This window comes from Lathamus discolor, chromosome 2 (assembly GCF_037157495.1).
Source record: "Lathamus discolor isolate bLatDis1 chromosome 2, bLatDis1.hap1, whole genome shotgun sequence".
Taxonomy (NCBI): domain Eukaryota; kingdom Metazoa; phylum Chordata; class Aves; order Psittaciformes; family Psittacidae; genus Lathamus; species Lathamus discolor.
This window is the reverse complement of record NC_088885.1, coordinates 84,319,235-84,337,690: the sequence shown is the minus strand read 5'-3', so window position 1 is coordinate 84,337,690 and position 18,456 is coordinate 84,319,235. Positions and strand designations below refer to the sequence as shown.

Genomic DNA, 18,456 nt, shown 5'->3' with positions numbered 1-18,456 from the left:
CAGTTGGCCCTTTTGCCAAATATCTTACCTTTGAAGATTCTCCCAAGTCCTCGGAAATCCATTTGGTCTGAACAGTTGAAGACCACTACATATTTTCCAAGGCACCGTCCCATGTCTTTGATGGTTTCAGTTTTGCCAGTTCCTGCAGGTCCTACAGGTGCTCCACCCATGTTCATGCCTAAAGCTTGAGCCACAGTGATATAACATCTGAAAGGCAACAGGCTGTCATCACTTAATGAAGCTGCAGCACAGTTTTCTGTATAGCAACAGGGGAACTTACTCAAGTGTGTTACCAGAGGAAAGTCCAATTTTAAGGAGTCAAGAAAACTACCAAAATGACATACCTCTAATTACAATTGAAATCAGTAAGAAGGAAAACCCTTCACTCAGCCTTTGATATAATGTTAAGGTTTGTCTCTTCCTACATAAAGTGGAAGAGCAAATAATCTTCAATAATCAACCATATGAAGCATCACAAAAAGGGAAGAGAGAAGATACAGAGATGCTGACTAATCTCCTTTGGTTAGCTTAGTTCCTGAATTACTTTAACTGAAGTAGTTCTGAACTACATTATACTGAGGAGTACAATAATGAAAGACAGCTAAACCTTCCTTTCTCTATCACCTTTAAAATTTGATCATACAGTGCATCCCATTTTCGTAGATGAAAATTCTATGTGTAATGCAGTAAAACACCAGCTAACAGCTGTATCTAAAGAGAAGCCCTGGGATTTTCTGTATGCAATAATTAAAAACAAAAGGAAACAACCATTGCCCTTATTTTCCAATAATAACTTATAAAGTATTCTTTGTGTTATTCCAGTTGGGTAGGTAGACCTCTGTGTTAGTAACACTACAATTCTTTCAACATCTTTCTAGATCAAAGATCTCCTATCCACTGCAGCTGTATAAAATTTTTTCCTGTCTATTCTTCTTTAGCTATTTTCATCAGTTTGCCTGTAAACGCTGTATCACTCTCTGCATATTGTATCTGTTGAATGTACCTGATCCTCAGGTACTAGCCTCATATACATGAGAATCAAGGTCCCATACATCATAACTGTGGGGATCATGCAAGTATGTGGCAAAAATTAAGCTGGAATTTATTCATGCTGTAAGGCACAGAAACAAAAACAGTCACATATTCTATGCAAAATTATTGTCTTTGCTAAGACTGTGAAAGACATACTCTGCAGAGATCTATTTTGCATCCAATAGGGATCACTATATTGCTCTTGTAAAAGCCTAGTTTTGGCATCAAAGAATAAAAGAATAAAATCAGTCTTTTTCACCTGTCTGTAAGAGGTGTTATGACAAGCCTCTCAGTACAGCCCAAGAATTCATTCTGGTATGTGAAACCCACGTCAGTGATCTTGATCATCGTTTTATCAGAGTCTTCATTAAAATAAAATCTACATTGTTTCAGCCACTCGAAGTCTGTAGGACTCTTGATATGCATGCAACACTAAGAAAAGAGGGGGGGAAAAAGGCTCTGGTATTCATGGTTAACATTTACTTTTGCAATTATCTCATCTAAGTAACACTGCAATCACAATGAAAGGCATAAAGAACAGCTTAGTAACAGAACAGTGGAGACCATATCTGTCTTGATTTTTACCATAAAAATCACCCTTTACTCTGGTCTTGTGAGTCCCCACGTGGAGGGTGGGGCACCCGCCATAAAAGGACATAAAAAGGGTCGTGAAGATGATCACAGGTCTGGAGAAACTCTCCTACAGAGACAGGCTGAGAGAGCTGGACTTGCTCAGCCTGGAGAAGAGAAGGCTCAGGGGAGACCTTGTAGCAGCCTTCCAGAACCTAAAGGGTACAAAAAAGCTGGGGAGTGGCATTTTACGAGGGCATGGAGAGATAGGGCAAAGGGGAATGGCTTTAAGATGAAAGAGGGTAAATTTAGATTAGGTATTAGGAAGAAGTTCTTTAGTGTGAGGGTTGTGAGGCACTGGAACAGGTTGCTCAGAGAAGTGGCTGCCCCATCCTTGGCAGTGCTCGAGGCCAGCCTGGATGGGACTTTGAGCAACTTGGTCTAGTGGAAGGTGTCTCTGCCTATGACAGGGGAGTTGGAACGAGATGATCTTTAAGGTCCCTACTAAACCAAACCATTCTATGATTGTACGATTGAAAAAGATGCCCTGCAGTTTTTATCTAAAAATTACAGTTTATGTAAGATGATTATAACTAGGAACAACTCTTTTCAGAAAGAAAATATAGATGCCTGCCTATCAGCAATGGCAGCAATTCTCACTAATTACTGAGGAAAAATAAAACAAAATAAAATCTCAGTAATTCTTTTTCCAGACAGCTAAATCTCAGTTACGTCCAGAGCTTCCTATAGGTAAAAGGGTATGCTAGATTTTAAGTTTGACTGCTTAAGCAGTGTATGCTTTCATTTTCCTAATGCTTTCCTGTGGCAGCATGAGGTGTGAATAAGTAAATCCATTAATAATAATTAGGTATGCTATTGAAACTAGAACAGAGGGGATAGTAGCTTCAGTCAACTTCAAACTTTTTCCTGTACTATAACTCTACATTCATTCTATTTACTGGTTGAAACTCACAATGTAGTCCAGAGAAAGGACAATTACTTGTAACGCAATGTATGAGGCCAAACAAGTCCCTTAAGTGATTGTGCAATAGAGGCATCTAACTTGAGTGGGGCAACACAAAGCATTATAAAATTCTGCTATTGCTTGTGGGGAGAGAAAACACTGAATTACTTCAAGAGAAACCAAGACATGGACTGAAGCAACAACATCATTTTTATAATACTCAAGGGCATATAATCATAGTAGTCCTGAAATTAAATGTTTAGCTTAAGAGTCATGAGTTCATAGCTATAGTAATATTTTCTTCTTGTCCTTTCACGTTGTTTTATATGTGAAAACCACCTCATACATCATTGTAAATTTTTCAGTACTTACCAGACCATCAAAAATGTCCCTCTGATGCACATGAATAGTGATTAATGTCTCGTATTTAACTCGCTCGACTGAGCTAAGGTCTTTTGTAGTCGTATCTATCAGCATGTTCAGAAGATCCAGGAAAAACTGGTTCGTCTTTCTCATAATTTTTTTATCATACCTGGCATTAGTCAGAGCTGCTTCTGAGTCTCTTGTCCAAATCATTTGGATCCCCAACAACCCAACCTTAGGAAACATAAAAGCATATGCTTCATAATCTTTTCTCTTTCACCTAAAATGTACATTTACAAACACAGATAAACTAAAGAAAGCGTCCCGCTACTCTTCGTAAAGAATTATATTTTCATGCATCCAAACTGAGGTCATTCACCCCATGCATTTGTTTTGTGTCCCAACTCTGTTCATAAACACATAGTTAAGAACACTCTTCAGTCTTGTAGATACTGTCTACAATGCACTGCTGATACAACTGTTCAATATCATTTACAGCATATAAATACTATGCATAATTAATACACTTTATAATTGATAACTAATTAGTGAAAAACTAATGCTTTGATTTAAAATATTTATTTTAATAATACACAAACTCTTTATTCTCTCTCCATCAACATTCCTGATCAGAAGTGAAGAAGCTTCTACCAAGAAAACACTTTTCACTCAACACTACCTTCAGCTCCAAATCTTTACCAGTAAATGTATTGTTTTCCAGAATATATAAACAAACATAGAACTTTATTATTTTTCCTTAATTAGTCAAATATTAAGCTTGTAGAGAAAGTGTTAACTCCATTACATTAAGTTATTGCGTTCAATATTATTTTGGAGGGGAAAAAAAAAAAAAGGAAACAAAAAACCCTTCAGGGTAAGTTTTTTGCTTTTGGTTTCAGATATGTAATGTGTAATATAAAAGGCTGAGTTGATTCAGATTAATTTAAATGTCAGGTTTGAATTTATAACACTGGCTGCAATTTTGATTACAAAGCCAAGAAATAACTCCATTAATGTGCTACATATCTGTGACCAATTATTCATTGATTTAACAATGATATTACCTGGGATGGGTAAGCAGAAAGAAATTCATTCAGTTGGAAATTACTTTCCTCTATGTGCTCAGCTGCTTGGCGAATAACATGATGCAGTGACAACTGAGATTCCTTCAATAGAGAATTGAGCCAAACTTCTACATTACCTTCAGCCATTACAGGTTTAGTCAGCTCTACAGTCTCACCCTCTCGTGAACTGATCGACAGTATACGATCATATATCTGATAAAAGCAAAGCAAGAACATCTTGTGATTGCAGATTTATTGTTAACTTTACCATAACTATTTGATTTTCCTGACATCCATCAAACATATTTAGGTAACTAATAAATTATACCAACCTTTTGAAGTGAAAGGTAAAAACAAATTACTTTTGGTGTGCAGAAAGGCTTTTAAAAAACACTGTCATCTGAACAAGGAGACAAATCTCAATACGTTGAAAATTCCTGAATCTCACTTAAGTTTCAATGACAGAATCTAATTTCCGGTCATAATAAAGGAAATCTTCCACCATTACTGGTGGGTGGGTTAATATCCTAACAAAATTTGCAGCCTTACAATGGAAAATTAATGTAAGCACAAAAAGAACATGATCAGTTACAGGAATTTCAAATAAATGGAAGTGTTCACATACACAGGAAAAAAAAAATTTTTTTGTTGTTGCTTTCTGTTCCTGTAGAAGGTATAAGGAAACGTTCTTCAAACAGTAGGTTTGAAGGCAATATTAACTCAGAAACAAGTGAGAGACTAGATACATTTTTGTTACAATCAAAAAAAAGAATGAAAGTGCAATACAGGCAGTCTGAAGACACATATCCATATAAAGAATCAGAAGCTTATTTGAGAGAACGCTAGCCTCCATTAAGCCACAGAAGGCAGTTCAGTATTGGGTGGTGCAGTTTTTTGTTTTGCAGTTCTGTATAGAGTATTCCTATTATGTAAATGAGAGTATAAAACTAAATCTTCAATTTAATTTTTTATTAAATTGAATAAATAAACAGCTGATGAGCTTGTTAAAACAGCTGAATGCCCTATGCACCCAGGTAGCTTCCTTATTTAACAAGTACCACACATTGTTAATTTGAAAGGATGAAACAGTGAGGTGTGAGCAGTACATACCTTTTCATGGAACCTGACAGTTTTAATGTTGTCAAAGATATTCAGGAGATGAGCCTGTATATTGTGAGAGTCTGATGCCTGGCCAAGAATTTCTAAGAGAGCAGGATCTGACACAAAGAAGAATCGTGGAAATAGGAGGCGCTTTTTCTCCAGGTACCTGCATTTAAAATCAAAATTGGTAGGAAGCGGGGTGGGGAGTTGGTAGATGGTAAGTGAATTCAATTAGTTTGTACATCCTTTCCTTTTCAAAACCTGCATTTCTCACAATGTATAATTACAATTTTTAGCAGTGATAATGACAACAGTTCTTATCCATCATATCTTCATGTTAAGCACCTGCTATAAAGCTACTTTTTCAGCATCAGAAATCATTTAATGTAAAACTTTTATTATTTGTTAGTATGTAAGTATCAATAAAAAGAAAAGAAACAAAACCAAAATAAAATGCTTTTACATTAAGTCTGTTACATGTTATTTAGGTCTCTCAAACTGAATTTCTCACAGATTCGTGAGGGTCTGAATAGGACATAGAAATCCTAAGATGCATTCTAGATTGAAACCATGCTGGATCATGCTTCAGTTTCAGCAGAGATAGAGTGATAGCTTAGTTACAAGTTAAATATTTCTTTATATTTGCTAACAATGTCTTTGGAGGTGGTGTATAATTTTGATAACTTGTTTACTCAGTTCAATTGAATTTATACTAGAAAAGGAACAATTTTTGCAAAGTCCATGGGGCAGTACTCGAGCAATTGCTCTTTCCGTAGTTAAAAAATTCACAATCATCTGGCCAAGACAGCAGTCTTGTAGTAATCTTACCCTGTAAGTGATTTCTGGCAGATTTCAAGCTGTTCCAGTAAATGTGGTAGTAGCTGCCCCATGATTTCATCTCCAATACAGCACTGAACAACATTAGGTGTTTCATGAGCTCTGGTCATGATCCTTACCCACGATTTATCAATGTTAGAGAAACGCTTTGCTTCCTGTTGAAACATGACAATGAATGTGGAATGAAAGAAAGAGCTGGAGGAAGGACAAAAGAAAAGGGCGAAGGTATTTGCTTGCAGAATTGGCACCCAGTAATTTCAACATTAATCTCATTAGTAATCTAATATCCAACTTCTAAGGATTTTTCAGCTTAGAAAAACACAAACCTTACAGTTTACACAATACAGCTTTATACTTGACTGCCAAGCCTGCTGTTTACTTTCTCTTTAAATCATTCTTAGAGAAAAAGACAGAAAATTCTTGCTTGAAATGCATGCTTTAAATTAGAAGACTTTTTCTCTAAAAACTAAGGTTAATTTTTAATTTTGAAAGCTATTTATGAAAGTTCAAGATAAGGATTCCTATATACTGCTAGGCACAAAACTTATTGGTTAACAATTTTACAATACAGAAATAAATAGATCAACTAGCTCACACAAAGTTATTATTCTAACACAATATTTGTTTACCTAATTTCTTAGCAAGGCCAGTTTTGTTAATTACCAAAAAAAAAGGAATTATGACTACAAGGTTAAGTTTTATAAAGTAGAAAATCAAACTGAAAAAAAGCATGTCTGAAAACCTTTGGAAGCTGCTTTGCTATGTCACCACCAACAAAAACAGCTTCTAAGTAAATCCACAAGTTCTGTACAGTCATCCAGTTCTCAATGATATCTGTTGTGCTGGAAAGATAGTGCACCCATTTCTGAATCTGTGTCTTGAAGGGTGTGTTATATCTAGAATAAAAAGAAGACACTTTCTTTATTTCAAGTAAGAACAAATTTCTTGAAAGCCAGCATATTACTCATAAGGATTAAGAATAATTCACTGCTTACATCTCTGTCAAGTAAAAATATAAAAACCTATACTTAATTCAGCTAGTTAGCAGCTATAAACCAAATCTGCTCCAACTTTCTGCTTTGTACAGGTGATGTGTAGTGCAACTCTGATCCAAAAGAAGCTAAATAGAAGCAAGATTTCAATTTTACTCTAAGTCAAAGTGGTTTCATAAAAGGGTTATACAAGACTCTTGAAAGCTGCAAGACTCCTAGAGGTCCTTATCAACTGAACTGTTGCTTTTGAACATCTGCCTGATGATCAGGTTCTGTGTGCAGGCTTTGGCATGTTGAACAAGACAAATGGAAGCTCATTTTGACAAGGATTTTCAGCACCTTCAACATGAAGTAGTGACCTGTCACAAGACCAGAGCAGCAGTGCCTGTAATGCCCGTAGTATGCCTGCCACAACCAGGAAATGTTCCCCCTTTTGCTTATCACCACTTTCTTCATCAATGAAAATTAACCAGTTGATTATTCAAGAAGTCTGAACTGCATCCACATGCTTTCAAAAGAAGTTATTGGAAGTATAAAGACAATGACAAATTGCCCATGAACAGTTCAAGGACAAGCAAGCTCTTAGTTTTTATCTATATATTTATTTGCCTTCTCCACTGTGAAATATAGGTTTGTTTAATAAAACAAAGCCTCTTGCTGACATTTTTTATCTCCCCCACTTTTCATATTACCTGTTATTCAAGAGAGAGCCAAGAACCATCAAGCTGTCCTCTATGGTGGCAATTGTTTCTGATGCGTTGTCACCTCTTAAAAGAAGTTCCCCACGGGTTTTAAAATTTGTGAAGACAAATGTTTTGTTGTCCCATTCAGCTATCACTTGTTTTAACTTCTGCTCAATGTCTCTCTCCTTCACAGCACTCATGCAGATATCCTTTTAAATAAAAAGGATGTCAAAACAAGCTATGAATGGTTCATGTCTCTAATATACAAATCTAACTCATATTTCCTTTAATCCTAGTGAGGCTGATGAGCAACTATTTATTAAGTAGAAAGATCTACAGACATACAAACACCATACTTAATAATTTGTATACCACATGACTAGCTTTGGGAAATAAAATATTAATGCAGTGATTACTTTTAATATCTTTAAGTTGCAAAGCAAGGCACCCTCACATAGTAATTCCTGGGCCAAGTTGCATGATTTAAAAAGAGGAGATGACACCACAATTTATTTGTGTCATTTTATACAGAAAGCTGAAGTGATAGTCCATTTCTCTGCTTTGTCTTTAGAAATACTCCATTTTCCTTCTTACTACTGTTACTCCTATACTGTTCAAGCAGACTGTTTTGTTTCCTGCATCCATTTCTCTTCCTTCACAATACATAGAATCACAATACCTCTATTTCATCTTTATATCTTAATAGTGGAGCTTCCATTATATTCCTCAGTTTGAATGTTTCACTTTCTACATCAAAGTTGTATTCAGTGAGATCTGCAATCTGCTTCCAGTGCCGAGGCATCATTGCTTTACTTGACATATGCTCAAGCAACGGGCAACATTCACTGAAGTCCTCAATGGTCTTCTTTAGGTCAAAAAAAGCCTGCCATTCCTTTACACCACGAGGAAGCTTACGGCATCTATGTAGAAATAACGAAACCTTTTTTCCACAAGTTGCAAATATTTTTCTGTTACCCATTTAAACACAGACCAACAACATATCTTTCAAATTCAGATTGCCTGTATCCTGAAGATTCTGTGTGTGATTCTGCATGTAAGAAAATCTGTTTCCATTCTATTTCATTGACTGATAGCTGGGCAGGCTAACCTTTAAGGAGTGTAAGTAAGTGCATAATTCTAATATGTTTTGTCCAAGCTATCTTCAAAAATAACTGAACTACACTGGAGATATTCAAGGCCCGCCTGGACAAGTTCCTGTGTGATGTACTGTAGGTTACCCTGCTCTTGCAGGGGGGTTGGACTAGATGATCTTTTGAGGTCCCTTCCAACCCTTGGGATTCTGTGATTCTGTGATTCTGTGAACTGCTTTATATCTTGATTTCACCTTTTGGTGAAGCTCATGATACGCCCCGTTCTGTACTCTAGGAAGAAAAAACAAACAAACAAAAAAACAAAAAAACCAACCCCAAAACAATGCGTTCTTCAGAATATGAAGGTTTAATTCTTCAAATTATCTGATTGCTGGTTTGATGAAAAGTTCAGCTTCTATGCATGCAGGTATGCAATACATCAGTTTTTGTAGGAAAACTCTTCAGCAAGTTACTAATTTGCCTTAGACATCTATAGTGAATCTGCCTCATGGATAATACTGTTATAACAAACAAGGGAAATTTCCCTTCATGAACAAAATAAATAGCAATTTTAACATATATTCCAATCTCATAAAAAAAAAAATATCCAAGAATATCTCTAAGGAACAATAACTCTTGAAACCTAGAGTCAACAATTAGCTCCTTTATTTTACAAAGTTGGTAGTGAATATAAATTAAAATTCCTATTTTTCATTTTTTCATATTCTAATTAATAAATACATTATTGGTGTTAATTATTATAATCATCTATCAGAAGTAACAAAATTATTTTAGATATCTTTACCACAGCACCAGTTTCTCACCTGTTCTGAAATTCCAGGAGTTCATTGTTAATTTTTCCAGTGTCTAATTCTGACCAAAGAATATCATAGTAACCACTGACTGTGTCAATTACATTGTTATACAGATTATAAAGTTTCTGTAACAGATTCAGTTGCTTCTTTATTTCAAGCAGCTGAGGATACTGAGTTACAGGCAAACCAAAAAGATCTTCCCCATCTGTGTAAGTAATATATTTCCGAAAAAGATTATCAAAACGATTCTAGGAAAGAATAAGAAACAGATTAAACTAAATTAAATATTCAAGATTTAACATTATACTAAGAGCTGCATTAGTAATTAAAGTCTAGCAAATACTAGAAAGCTATACAGGAGATACTAACAACTTACACTGTTGACAGCTTTGTCAATGATTTTCATGAGAAAAGTAACCTTTAGTTAGCTTGGAGGCACATTAGAAGCTGACAGGGAGTCCATTTACTCCATGTGGCACAGTGATAGAACAATAAATGCTTAAACATTGAAGAGGTGGAGCATGGCATGCAAAGCAAAGAAAGGTGGATGTAGCAAATTCTACCCCTCCAAGTATGCTGTGCAATTCTTTTACTGAAGGGTTGAAGTAAGTGTTGCCATAGTTTAAGCAGCAAAGAATAACAAAATTTATTTCTTGACTGTAATGTGAGGGAATATAGTAGGAAGCCAAATGAATAGCACTATGGACAAAGAAAAAACATTAGAAGCCATCATTACAGTGATAGAGATTAATCATGGTACAAACAAAACATTTCAACAGGAAAGATAGAGAAATAGATAGTTTAAATGGAAAGTTTTAATACTATTTAAAAAAAAGGGGGAAGGGGAGGGGAGGGGAGGGGAGGGGAGGGAAGATTGGACAGAGTTGTATTCATGACAAAAAGATAATAATGAGCACAAAACCAGCATATAGCCAAATACGCTAAACTTGAGAGTAGACTTATCAGGATACTTAAATCTAGTAATTATTACTCATCATTTAGCCTTTTATTAGCTCCTAAAAAAAAACTAATTTTAACTAGTGTTCCTTGCAAATGCATAGAAAAAAATACCAAATTAGCTCTCATTAAGTTAAATTAGACCTTGCCTAATCAGTAACCCAATATATCAATGAAAATTAGTTCAACTGCTCTGATTCATTCTCAGAGCCTACAGGTGTTAATTTACTTGTAATAACTGTTAAGCAATGCCTTAGATTTAAGAGTACCTGAAACACAGTAAGCCTGTCACTGGCTTCCTGAGGCTGTAAACCAACCACCATTGGCCCATTCTATAAATAAATAAATAAATAAATAAATAAATAAATAAATAAATAAATAAACAAATAAATAAATAGAATGTGAATTTAGAGAGTGAATATAGCCACAATTTCCTTCTAGTCATCACTTTCTAAATGCTAAATTCAGAAATTTTTTTAGCTGCAGGATTACATCCCTATGTCAGATATAACTGAACCAAGAGATCACAGTTTTCTACTAGAGTAGGCACTTTTTTAAAGAACAGAGAAGGCAATTTAATTGTTCTTTTAATACAGAAGTTTTCATAACAGTGTAAAGGCTAGGCAAGTAAAAATCAGCATTGCTTAGAAGATGATACAAGAGTGGTTCAGCTTGACTCATTCTATTGAGAAAGAATTTAAGAGCTTAATTCATTTGTACTTCTATTCAACATCAGAAAATGTTTCTGCATTTTAAAACAATTTCTCATTAGTACCAATCTTTACATTTGCTCCTGCCAACTAGCTGTTTATCATAAACCCTAAATGTTTCAAGTCTTAATCTTTAAGAGCTGTTACCAGCATTACATACTTTAGTCACATACAAAAAATAAACAAAGCCTGCCCTACACTGAAATTCAAATACCACATTAACAAGAACAAATATAATCTTCAGACAGATGCATATCCCTTTAGTCAACTCCACAATCTTTCCATGTTCCCACTGCTCCTCAAAAACTCCTCTAAAACAATAAACCACTTGCCTGATTATAATCTGAATAGAACTGCACACAGTCTTCAGTAAAAGTCTTCACAGTGCTAATAAGCTCTCCTCTGAAGTTTGGCTGCAAAGCAACGAGCTCATTCTGTACTTCATTTGCACGGAATAGCAGTTTTTCCCAAGTGTAGTGCAAAGTGTCTACCTTCTCTGTCTCTTCCTTGGTCACAAGAAGACCGTATTTGTTTAACATAGCATAGGATTCCTGTCAGAAGGTTCAATCAAGATATGCAAAATGGTAAGTGAAGTTGATTTTACACATATATGCATCTTAAGATTTAAAATTTTTAAGAACAGAGATTCATATGCTAGGAAAAGAAAATCTCATATTTATGCATAGCAATTGGCAAACCAATACCAAACCAGAAGAAACATCAAAATTAAAACTAGCTAGCTCTCCTTAACAACTTGTCTTTCACATAGCATTCTGCTTTCTGATAGATTATTTGTCCTAGTGCAATCTGACTGTCTGAAAAGCTACTTCCGGTTAAAGTACTCCTGAAGTCTACAGGTTTTAGTTTTATTTTAATTAGAGTATTTTCTGATCCATATCATCAGTTATCTGCCATAACCCAAGCTGAATCTTACAGGAGGTGAACCATGAGAAAGCACCTGAGCAGGGGCCTTCAAGAAAGTGAAGCAACCTTCTATTCTACAAAGACCTTTAAACTCTGCTTCATGTTTTCAAAAAAAAAAAAAATTAGGAAATCACATCAAAAATTACCACAACTAAGATGTTGCAACTATTTCAAATGTTATAATCATTCAGAGTGAGGAATCTATTTAAAAATCTACTTGATGTAGATTTGTTTCTTCTGAACACTGATCTTCAGTTGTTCAGTTGTATCACCAGTGTATAAACACTCTACATACTGAAACCCTTAGTCAAGTTTCACAGAAAACACAACTGTAATTCACTTACTCTACATTAGCATTGGTGGGTAGAAATTAATCTTATGGCATAACAGTCCATCTGAAAAATTTTGTATAGAGTGGAATTATTTTCATTTACCTTTTCCAGTTCGATCAAATTGCAGTTTACAAAACTATGTGTCTGTCACCCCACTATGTGAAATATACATCACCTGGCAAATCAAGATATATCTTACCAGGAATTTCCAAAATTGTCATTTCCTAAGAGATCACATAACCTATGAAAATTTCACAGAAGGTTACAGATACAGATATGCTTTGCTTTTCACCATAAACTACTTGTCCCATTTTTGCTCCTTCACACAACTGGGGAGACTCTCACAGCTTATAAGGCTGAGAGATACATTCCTTCTTAGCTGTACTCTTCAGACTATGGAAAGGCTCTATGCACATTTATATTATTTGCACATACAAAAACATAATACATACAGGTGCTCAATAAATATATTCTAGTAAGTGAACTTCTTTAAGGAAGTCAATTTTTTATGTTTATTTCAGCCCATGATATAGCTGATAAATCAATCACTCTCACACATATAATCAGCTTCTTCAGTAGTCTAAACAAAAAAAAAATATATAGAGGAAAATCAATAAATCAATGCTTTTCATACACAGACTTCTTACACAAGAAGTTCCAAAAAGCTCCAGAAAGTACCAAAAGGTTTCTTGCATAAAATATCTCTATCCTCATCTTCCTCTTAACACAATCACTCAATTTCTGCACTATTCACTAAACCATCCTCACCTCAACAAGCCTATATTTGTCTTAGTCAGAATTCCATAAAAAAAGGTTTACAGAAACACAACAGGTCTGCCACTGAATATTAAACACTTATTTAATCATACCTTTTCTAACTTAAAGCACTGTTAAACTTTAACCCAAAAATAAATGTTCTCTGTTGCAACAGCACCTATACATGAAACATTCCTGTTAATTACCTCAATAGGCCCAACTTGAGAGTCTATGGAGATGTGTAGTTCTCTGATCTCTTTTAAAGCTGCCATGGCTATTCTTATATCATCCAGATCCTTGATGCGGTGATTTAACTTCTTGTCAGTTTCCTCTATAAAAGTCAAAATTGCTTCCATCTCTGTTCGGTACTTCTTATTACAATGACGCCCCAGCAAAGTCACCCAGACTTTGGTTTCTGTTCTCAGTGCTAGCTTCAAATCAGCTAAAATCATTGAACAATTAACAGATATTTAGATATTGCAGATATTTTTTAAGATGTACTTTTAATCTTTTTGTAATACGTGTTCTCTTTCGTCCCAGTTCTTTTCTCAGACTAACTGCTCATGTACCATGTACAGAAAAGCATGAAATCGCATTGACAGCTTTGAGTGGTTTATAGGATTGCTTGCAATTCAGGATTGCTTACTTCCTATACCTGCTCAGAATATATCATCTTTCCTATTGGAAAGATGGGGCTAGACTCCACACTTGTCATCTTGTTCATATATCATTATAGACATTTCTGTCCTATACATCACTAACAAATTGGTTCATATTTTCATTTAAGTCTACAATCTTTTCAAATACTAGTCTCTAAAAAAAGGAAATAATGCAAGAAGGAAAAACTAAGAGTCTGATTATGGAAGCTGACAAAAGAGATCTGATTTTTAATGAAACCAAACAGTCCATCAACTATTTACTTTTTCTAAGTTTTCCTGTAGCATCAGTGGAACCAAGTGGCAAAAAAGATTTAGTGAGAAAATTGAAGTCTTGCTGAGTTGCTGCACAATTCTGCAACAATCCGGTTCATTTCGCTAAAGTTATGATATAAAATACAAACTTCTTCCTTTCATTTCTCAACAGAAAAGTAAAAAATCAATACCAACACAAGCATTATTTAACATTCTAGCTGGATATAATTTCAACATTGTTACCTATTCGTTCCCTGGGCAGAAATCACTTGTGTCCCTTTTTACACAGTGCTTCTTCCCATGCTTACCTTTCATACCTGGTCTTTCTGACTTATTAAATATCAGAGCTACCTCACCTCCACTAAGTATCAACAGCCAGATTATTTTTCTGGTTCTTTGCCTTAAGATATAATCAAAGACATTTGATTGACGCTCTTTCCTAATGAAGAAATCATTCTGCTCTCTCTGATTTGCATCATTTGCAAATGATTTCTTACAGTCCATCATAGTTTCTAACTGTCCTTGCTGTTATACTGGTGTAAAATGCTCATGCAAAATTTATTCAGGTGATGTGTAACCTGAGCTATTTGATCTGAGGCCTGGCTTTCATGACAAAAAGAGAATCAGCAGCAATATGCATGTTTCACTTTATCAGCTGTGTTAACTAGAATGCTTTTCAGCTGTCTCATCACATGGAACCAAGAAAGGAGAAAAGCAACATAAATCAAATGTAGCGTCTTACTCCTATAAAATATGTACCTATGGGGATCAGCAACAGAAGGATAGGCAAACATCTACCATCCACCCTGTAAGTGAGCAAAGTATCCAGACGGGGAAAAGAACTCCAGCTGAACCTCACAGGTATCCCTGCATTAGTGATTTTTTGGCATGCATTTGCAAAACAGCAAACAGCCGTTTCCTCTTTCTCCATTCCATCTTTAACCCAGCTCACCCACCCAAAACTAAGCAACATCTCTCCTTCTTTTGGGAGTCAGAAAGCATACATCTCTAGAGAGAAGTGGAAAGCTAAACTCTACCAGTGTACAGTGCAATAGCTCCCACGCAGATGTACTCAGGCTCAGAACTGATTTTCAGCTCCAAGTCTTGGAAATGCAGAATTTCAGATTCAAATTCGGACAGTAATGGGTTTCCCATCATGAATTTATCAATGGTTTCCTCCTTGTCCCTCTGCCATATGTGGTGGTAACAACTAAAACTCTCCAAAGCTGTAAGGACTTCCTGAAACACATTAGAAGTTCAAAGAAAGTTTCTCAGTATTGTATGTAGAGATTACATCTAATTTCTTAGCATCTGCTTGTTGGAATACATTAAGAAGTCTATGGTGAAGCAGATTGCATCACCTCACTGAACATAAGGCAGCTGGTAAATTTAAGCTAAAGCAAATTCCATTAGCAATCACAAGCCTTGCCAGGAACTGTATGCTAATCACATTCAATTTGTCAAATCAGTTACATTTTTTCCAATGAAGTGATTCTTCAGTCAAAATCCTAAGAATCAGTGGGAAGTAAAATACTCCATTAAGACTAAGATAGAGTACACTTGTTCTTACCTACCGCTTCTTGAACTAGGAACTGAAATGTGAGCTCTAGGGCCCAAAATAGCAAGAACAGTTATGAGATAAAATTTACTACATGTATGATATTGGTGATATTAACATTAAATTCTACACTCAATTCAGGTATCTTTGATTTTAATATTATTAAGGAGTGTGCAACAATTATTTATCTGGTTCTCAAGAGTTCGGAAATATCAGATAAAGTTAAATCATTGTCACTTCAGCTGATTAAACAAGTAAATGAGAAGTGAATGCTGCAAGGGATAATCCTAATCATGACTTATGATAATAAACATAGTGCTTTCAGGCATTTAAATCTTGCTAAATAATAAATTTCCAATTACAAAATATTGAGTATTAAAAAACTAAGGTAACTATCTACCATTATCAACTGCACCTTATGCTTCAGCACAAGCCTGTATGTCATTGTGCTTTCTGTACTTTCATACCACTGAAGTTACAAGACCTTGGGTTAGCAATTTTCACCTATAAAGGCTCCACTGCAAGGCTGGACTAGCCCCAGGAGGAACTGATGCAGAGTTCCCCAAAGAAATCTTAGTTCAATACCTACAGTTTGCTAGAGATTACATACTATAAGAAAAGGGCAAAGAAATTATGCGTATCCCTTAAGCTACCTCGTAACCTTCAGCAACAAATCCTATGCAGCACTTTACAAATGCCAAGCCAACAACCAGTTTTCCTCAAAAACCCTTCATTAACTCTTCATAATGGGCCAGAAATCATGCTGGCTTCTTTAGAATTTCTACATGAATAAAACTGTATTTAACCCACTTGCACAATTACTACCAGTTTTATATTAAATACATACAACTCAACTAGACCTAGAGTTATTTTATGATGTTTTCAGCAATTGGAGATAAGTTTTTCATTAGATCTGACTTTTACTTTATGTAATATTCGAAACCTCAAATTTGTGAGCAGAGTACACAACCCATGTTACACTTTTAAAATATATTTTCAAATTTGCAGCCACGTTTTCCATCCACCATCCCACATTTTTCCATTTGTACAATATATCACTGATTTAAATGCTTACCCTTATTGCTCAAGGATGTTAAAAGTAATACATTAATATCCCTTAGCTAGTGATATTCAATTAACATCTTGATTGTCTTACCCTTTTTGTAGAATTGATAGCAGTGCTGAGCAAAGAGACTAATTTAATAATTTCCTTGTTCTCTGAAACACTCTTAAAGTAGTTCTGGCTCCGCACCAGATCAGGCAAACTGAGTGATGATGCATCTGACAGACTATCTATAAAAACAGATTCAAATTCAAAAGCTGTTTATAGGAGAGATATGTTGTTCAGGGGAAGTAAATTCTTATAGACAAAACCTAAAAACCTATTTTTCCATAAGCATACATTTTAAAGTTGTATTCTTACTAATCAAAAAAGAAACTAGAAGTCTAGGTGGCAAATATAATTGCCACAAATTAATAAACTTCTCAATTTTAGGAAACATTCTTCCTCTAGGTACTCTGTCAAATTTAGAACAAGTTCCACTCTAATCTTTCAAATATAATCTTTCCTTCACTCTCACCTCTCCCTAAAGTTTATTCTGTATACTTCACCCAAGTGATTTACTGGTGTCTCAGCATTGAGCAAATACATATATATTTTTATTTTCTGAAATAATGTGGGATAGAACACAACTGACAATCTGAAGTACAAATTAACATTAAATCTAAGAAGGTGATCATAACCAGTCCTCAAAAGGAGAGAAAAATAAAAGGAAGGTCCACTAGTTAGCGAATGCCCACAAGACTGAACTTGATATCTTTTATTTCACCTCGTGAAAGAGAAATTTTTAGTTTTGAAAGAACAATTTTATTTCTTAACCAGTTCAAACATTTCTTTCCTAAGGTGTGCAAAAGGAAGCAAACCTAAAAAGACTCAGTTCATTTTTTAAGTACCTGAAGTACAAAGTACAACTAATTTGGTTTGCTTCTAAACCATTTCAGACAAGAAACAAACAGCAACCAAAAATACCATCTTAAACTTCCTTGAACTAATGCCTTCAATATCTTCTTTTCATGCTTGATCACAAAACAGATTAAGTTAAAACCTTTCAAGAAATTTCAGTCTGTTCAATCGTCTACACAATCCTCTCTCCCAGCAATGCTGCAATTGATATAAATATTTCTATTCAGTACCAGGTTGTGTTTAAATTCAACTTACCCTTTGAGTAGGAATTTCAGCACAAGGTGTACGATGCCATTTGAACATGCCATGTTACAAACCACACTGACAAATGATGAAAGATGTTTTGTGTAGTAATAGTGACTATAATTTTTCTCCAAACTCATTCCCGATTTCTACTGTGCTGGCAAACCTGGCACCCCAGCAGCTTTTCACATGCTTCAGAAAACCCAAAGCAGTACAACACTCTGAGAGGCACAAAAAAAATTCCCCGCACTCAAATCCACACAAAGGCAAGTATTCTCAGGTAAGCCTGGTTTCTAATCACAAAGAGAAGCACTGGCATTGTTGTTATATCTTATTTATCCTCCAAGGTAGTTTAAAATCTATGAAGTCTTCATTCTACCACTTTTAATGCATTTTGTATTTAATATGCTGTAACATATTCGCATGAAGCACATTAACCTAACATTTAAATTGAATGATGACAGAGTTTATAATTACCATGGATATTTTTCTTTCCAGACTCTTTCATTCCACCATCAGAATCGCTGTCTCTGCTCTCACACCGCAACAAAGCCACTTTTTTCTCGAACATTTTCTTCTGAGGAAGAAAT

At 35.1% G+C, this 18,456-nt stretch overlaps 1 protein-coding gene across 1 annotated transcript in view; it reads right to left on the bottom strand.

Moving 5' to 3' along the window:
• Positions 1-18,456, bottom strand: part of DNAH5 (dynein axonemal heavy chain 5) — a 127,466-nt gene that overhangs the window by 67,343 nt on the left and 41,667 nt on the right. The window contains exons 22-37 of the mRNA XM_065667603.1: positions 18,344-18,443; positions 16,817-16,953; positions 15,140-15,341; positions 13,398-13,633; positions 11,512-11,730; positions 10,739-10,801; positions 9,522-9,760; positions 8,286-8,526; positions 7,616-7,815; positions 6,674-6,827; positions 5,923-6,086; positions 5,104-5,260; positions 3,994-4,206; positions 2,939-3,163; positions 1,292-1,464; positions 29-207 (exon numbers count right to left, since the gene is read on the bottom strand). Of these exons, the coding sequence (XP_065523675.1) occupies positions 29-207; positions 1,292-1,464; positions 2,939-3,163; positions 3,994-4,206; positions 5,104-5,260; positions 5,923-6,086; positions 6,674-6,827; positions 7,616-7,815; positions 8,286-8,526; positions 9,522-9,760; positions 10,739-10,801; positions 11,512-11,730; positions 13,398-13,633; positions 15,140-15,341; positions 16,817-16,953; positions 18,344-18,443 (2,902 nt within the window). The remainder of the gene's footprint in view (positions 1-28; positions 208-1,291; positions 1,465-2,938; positions 3,164-3,993; positions 4,207-5,103; positions 5,261-5,922; positions 6,087-6,673; positions 6,828-7,615; positions 7,816-8,285; positions 8,527-9,521; positions 9,761-10,738; positions 10,802-11,511; positions 11,731-13,397; positions 13,634-15,139; positions 15,342-16,816; positions 16,954-18,343; positions 18,444-18,456) is intronic.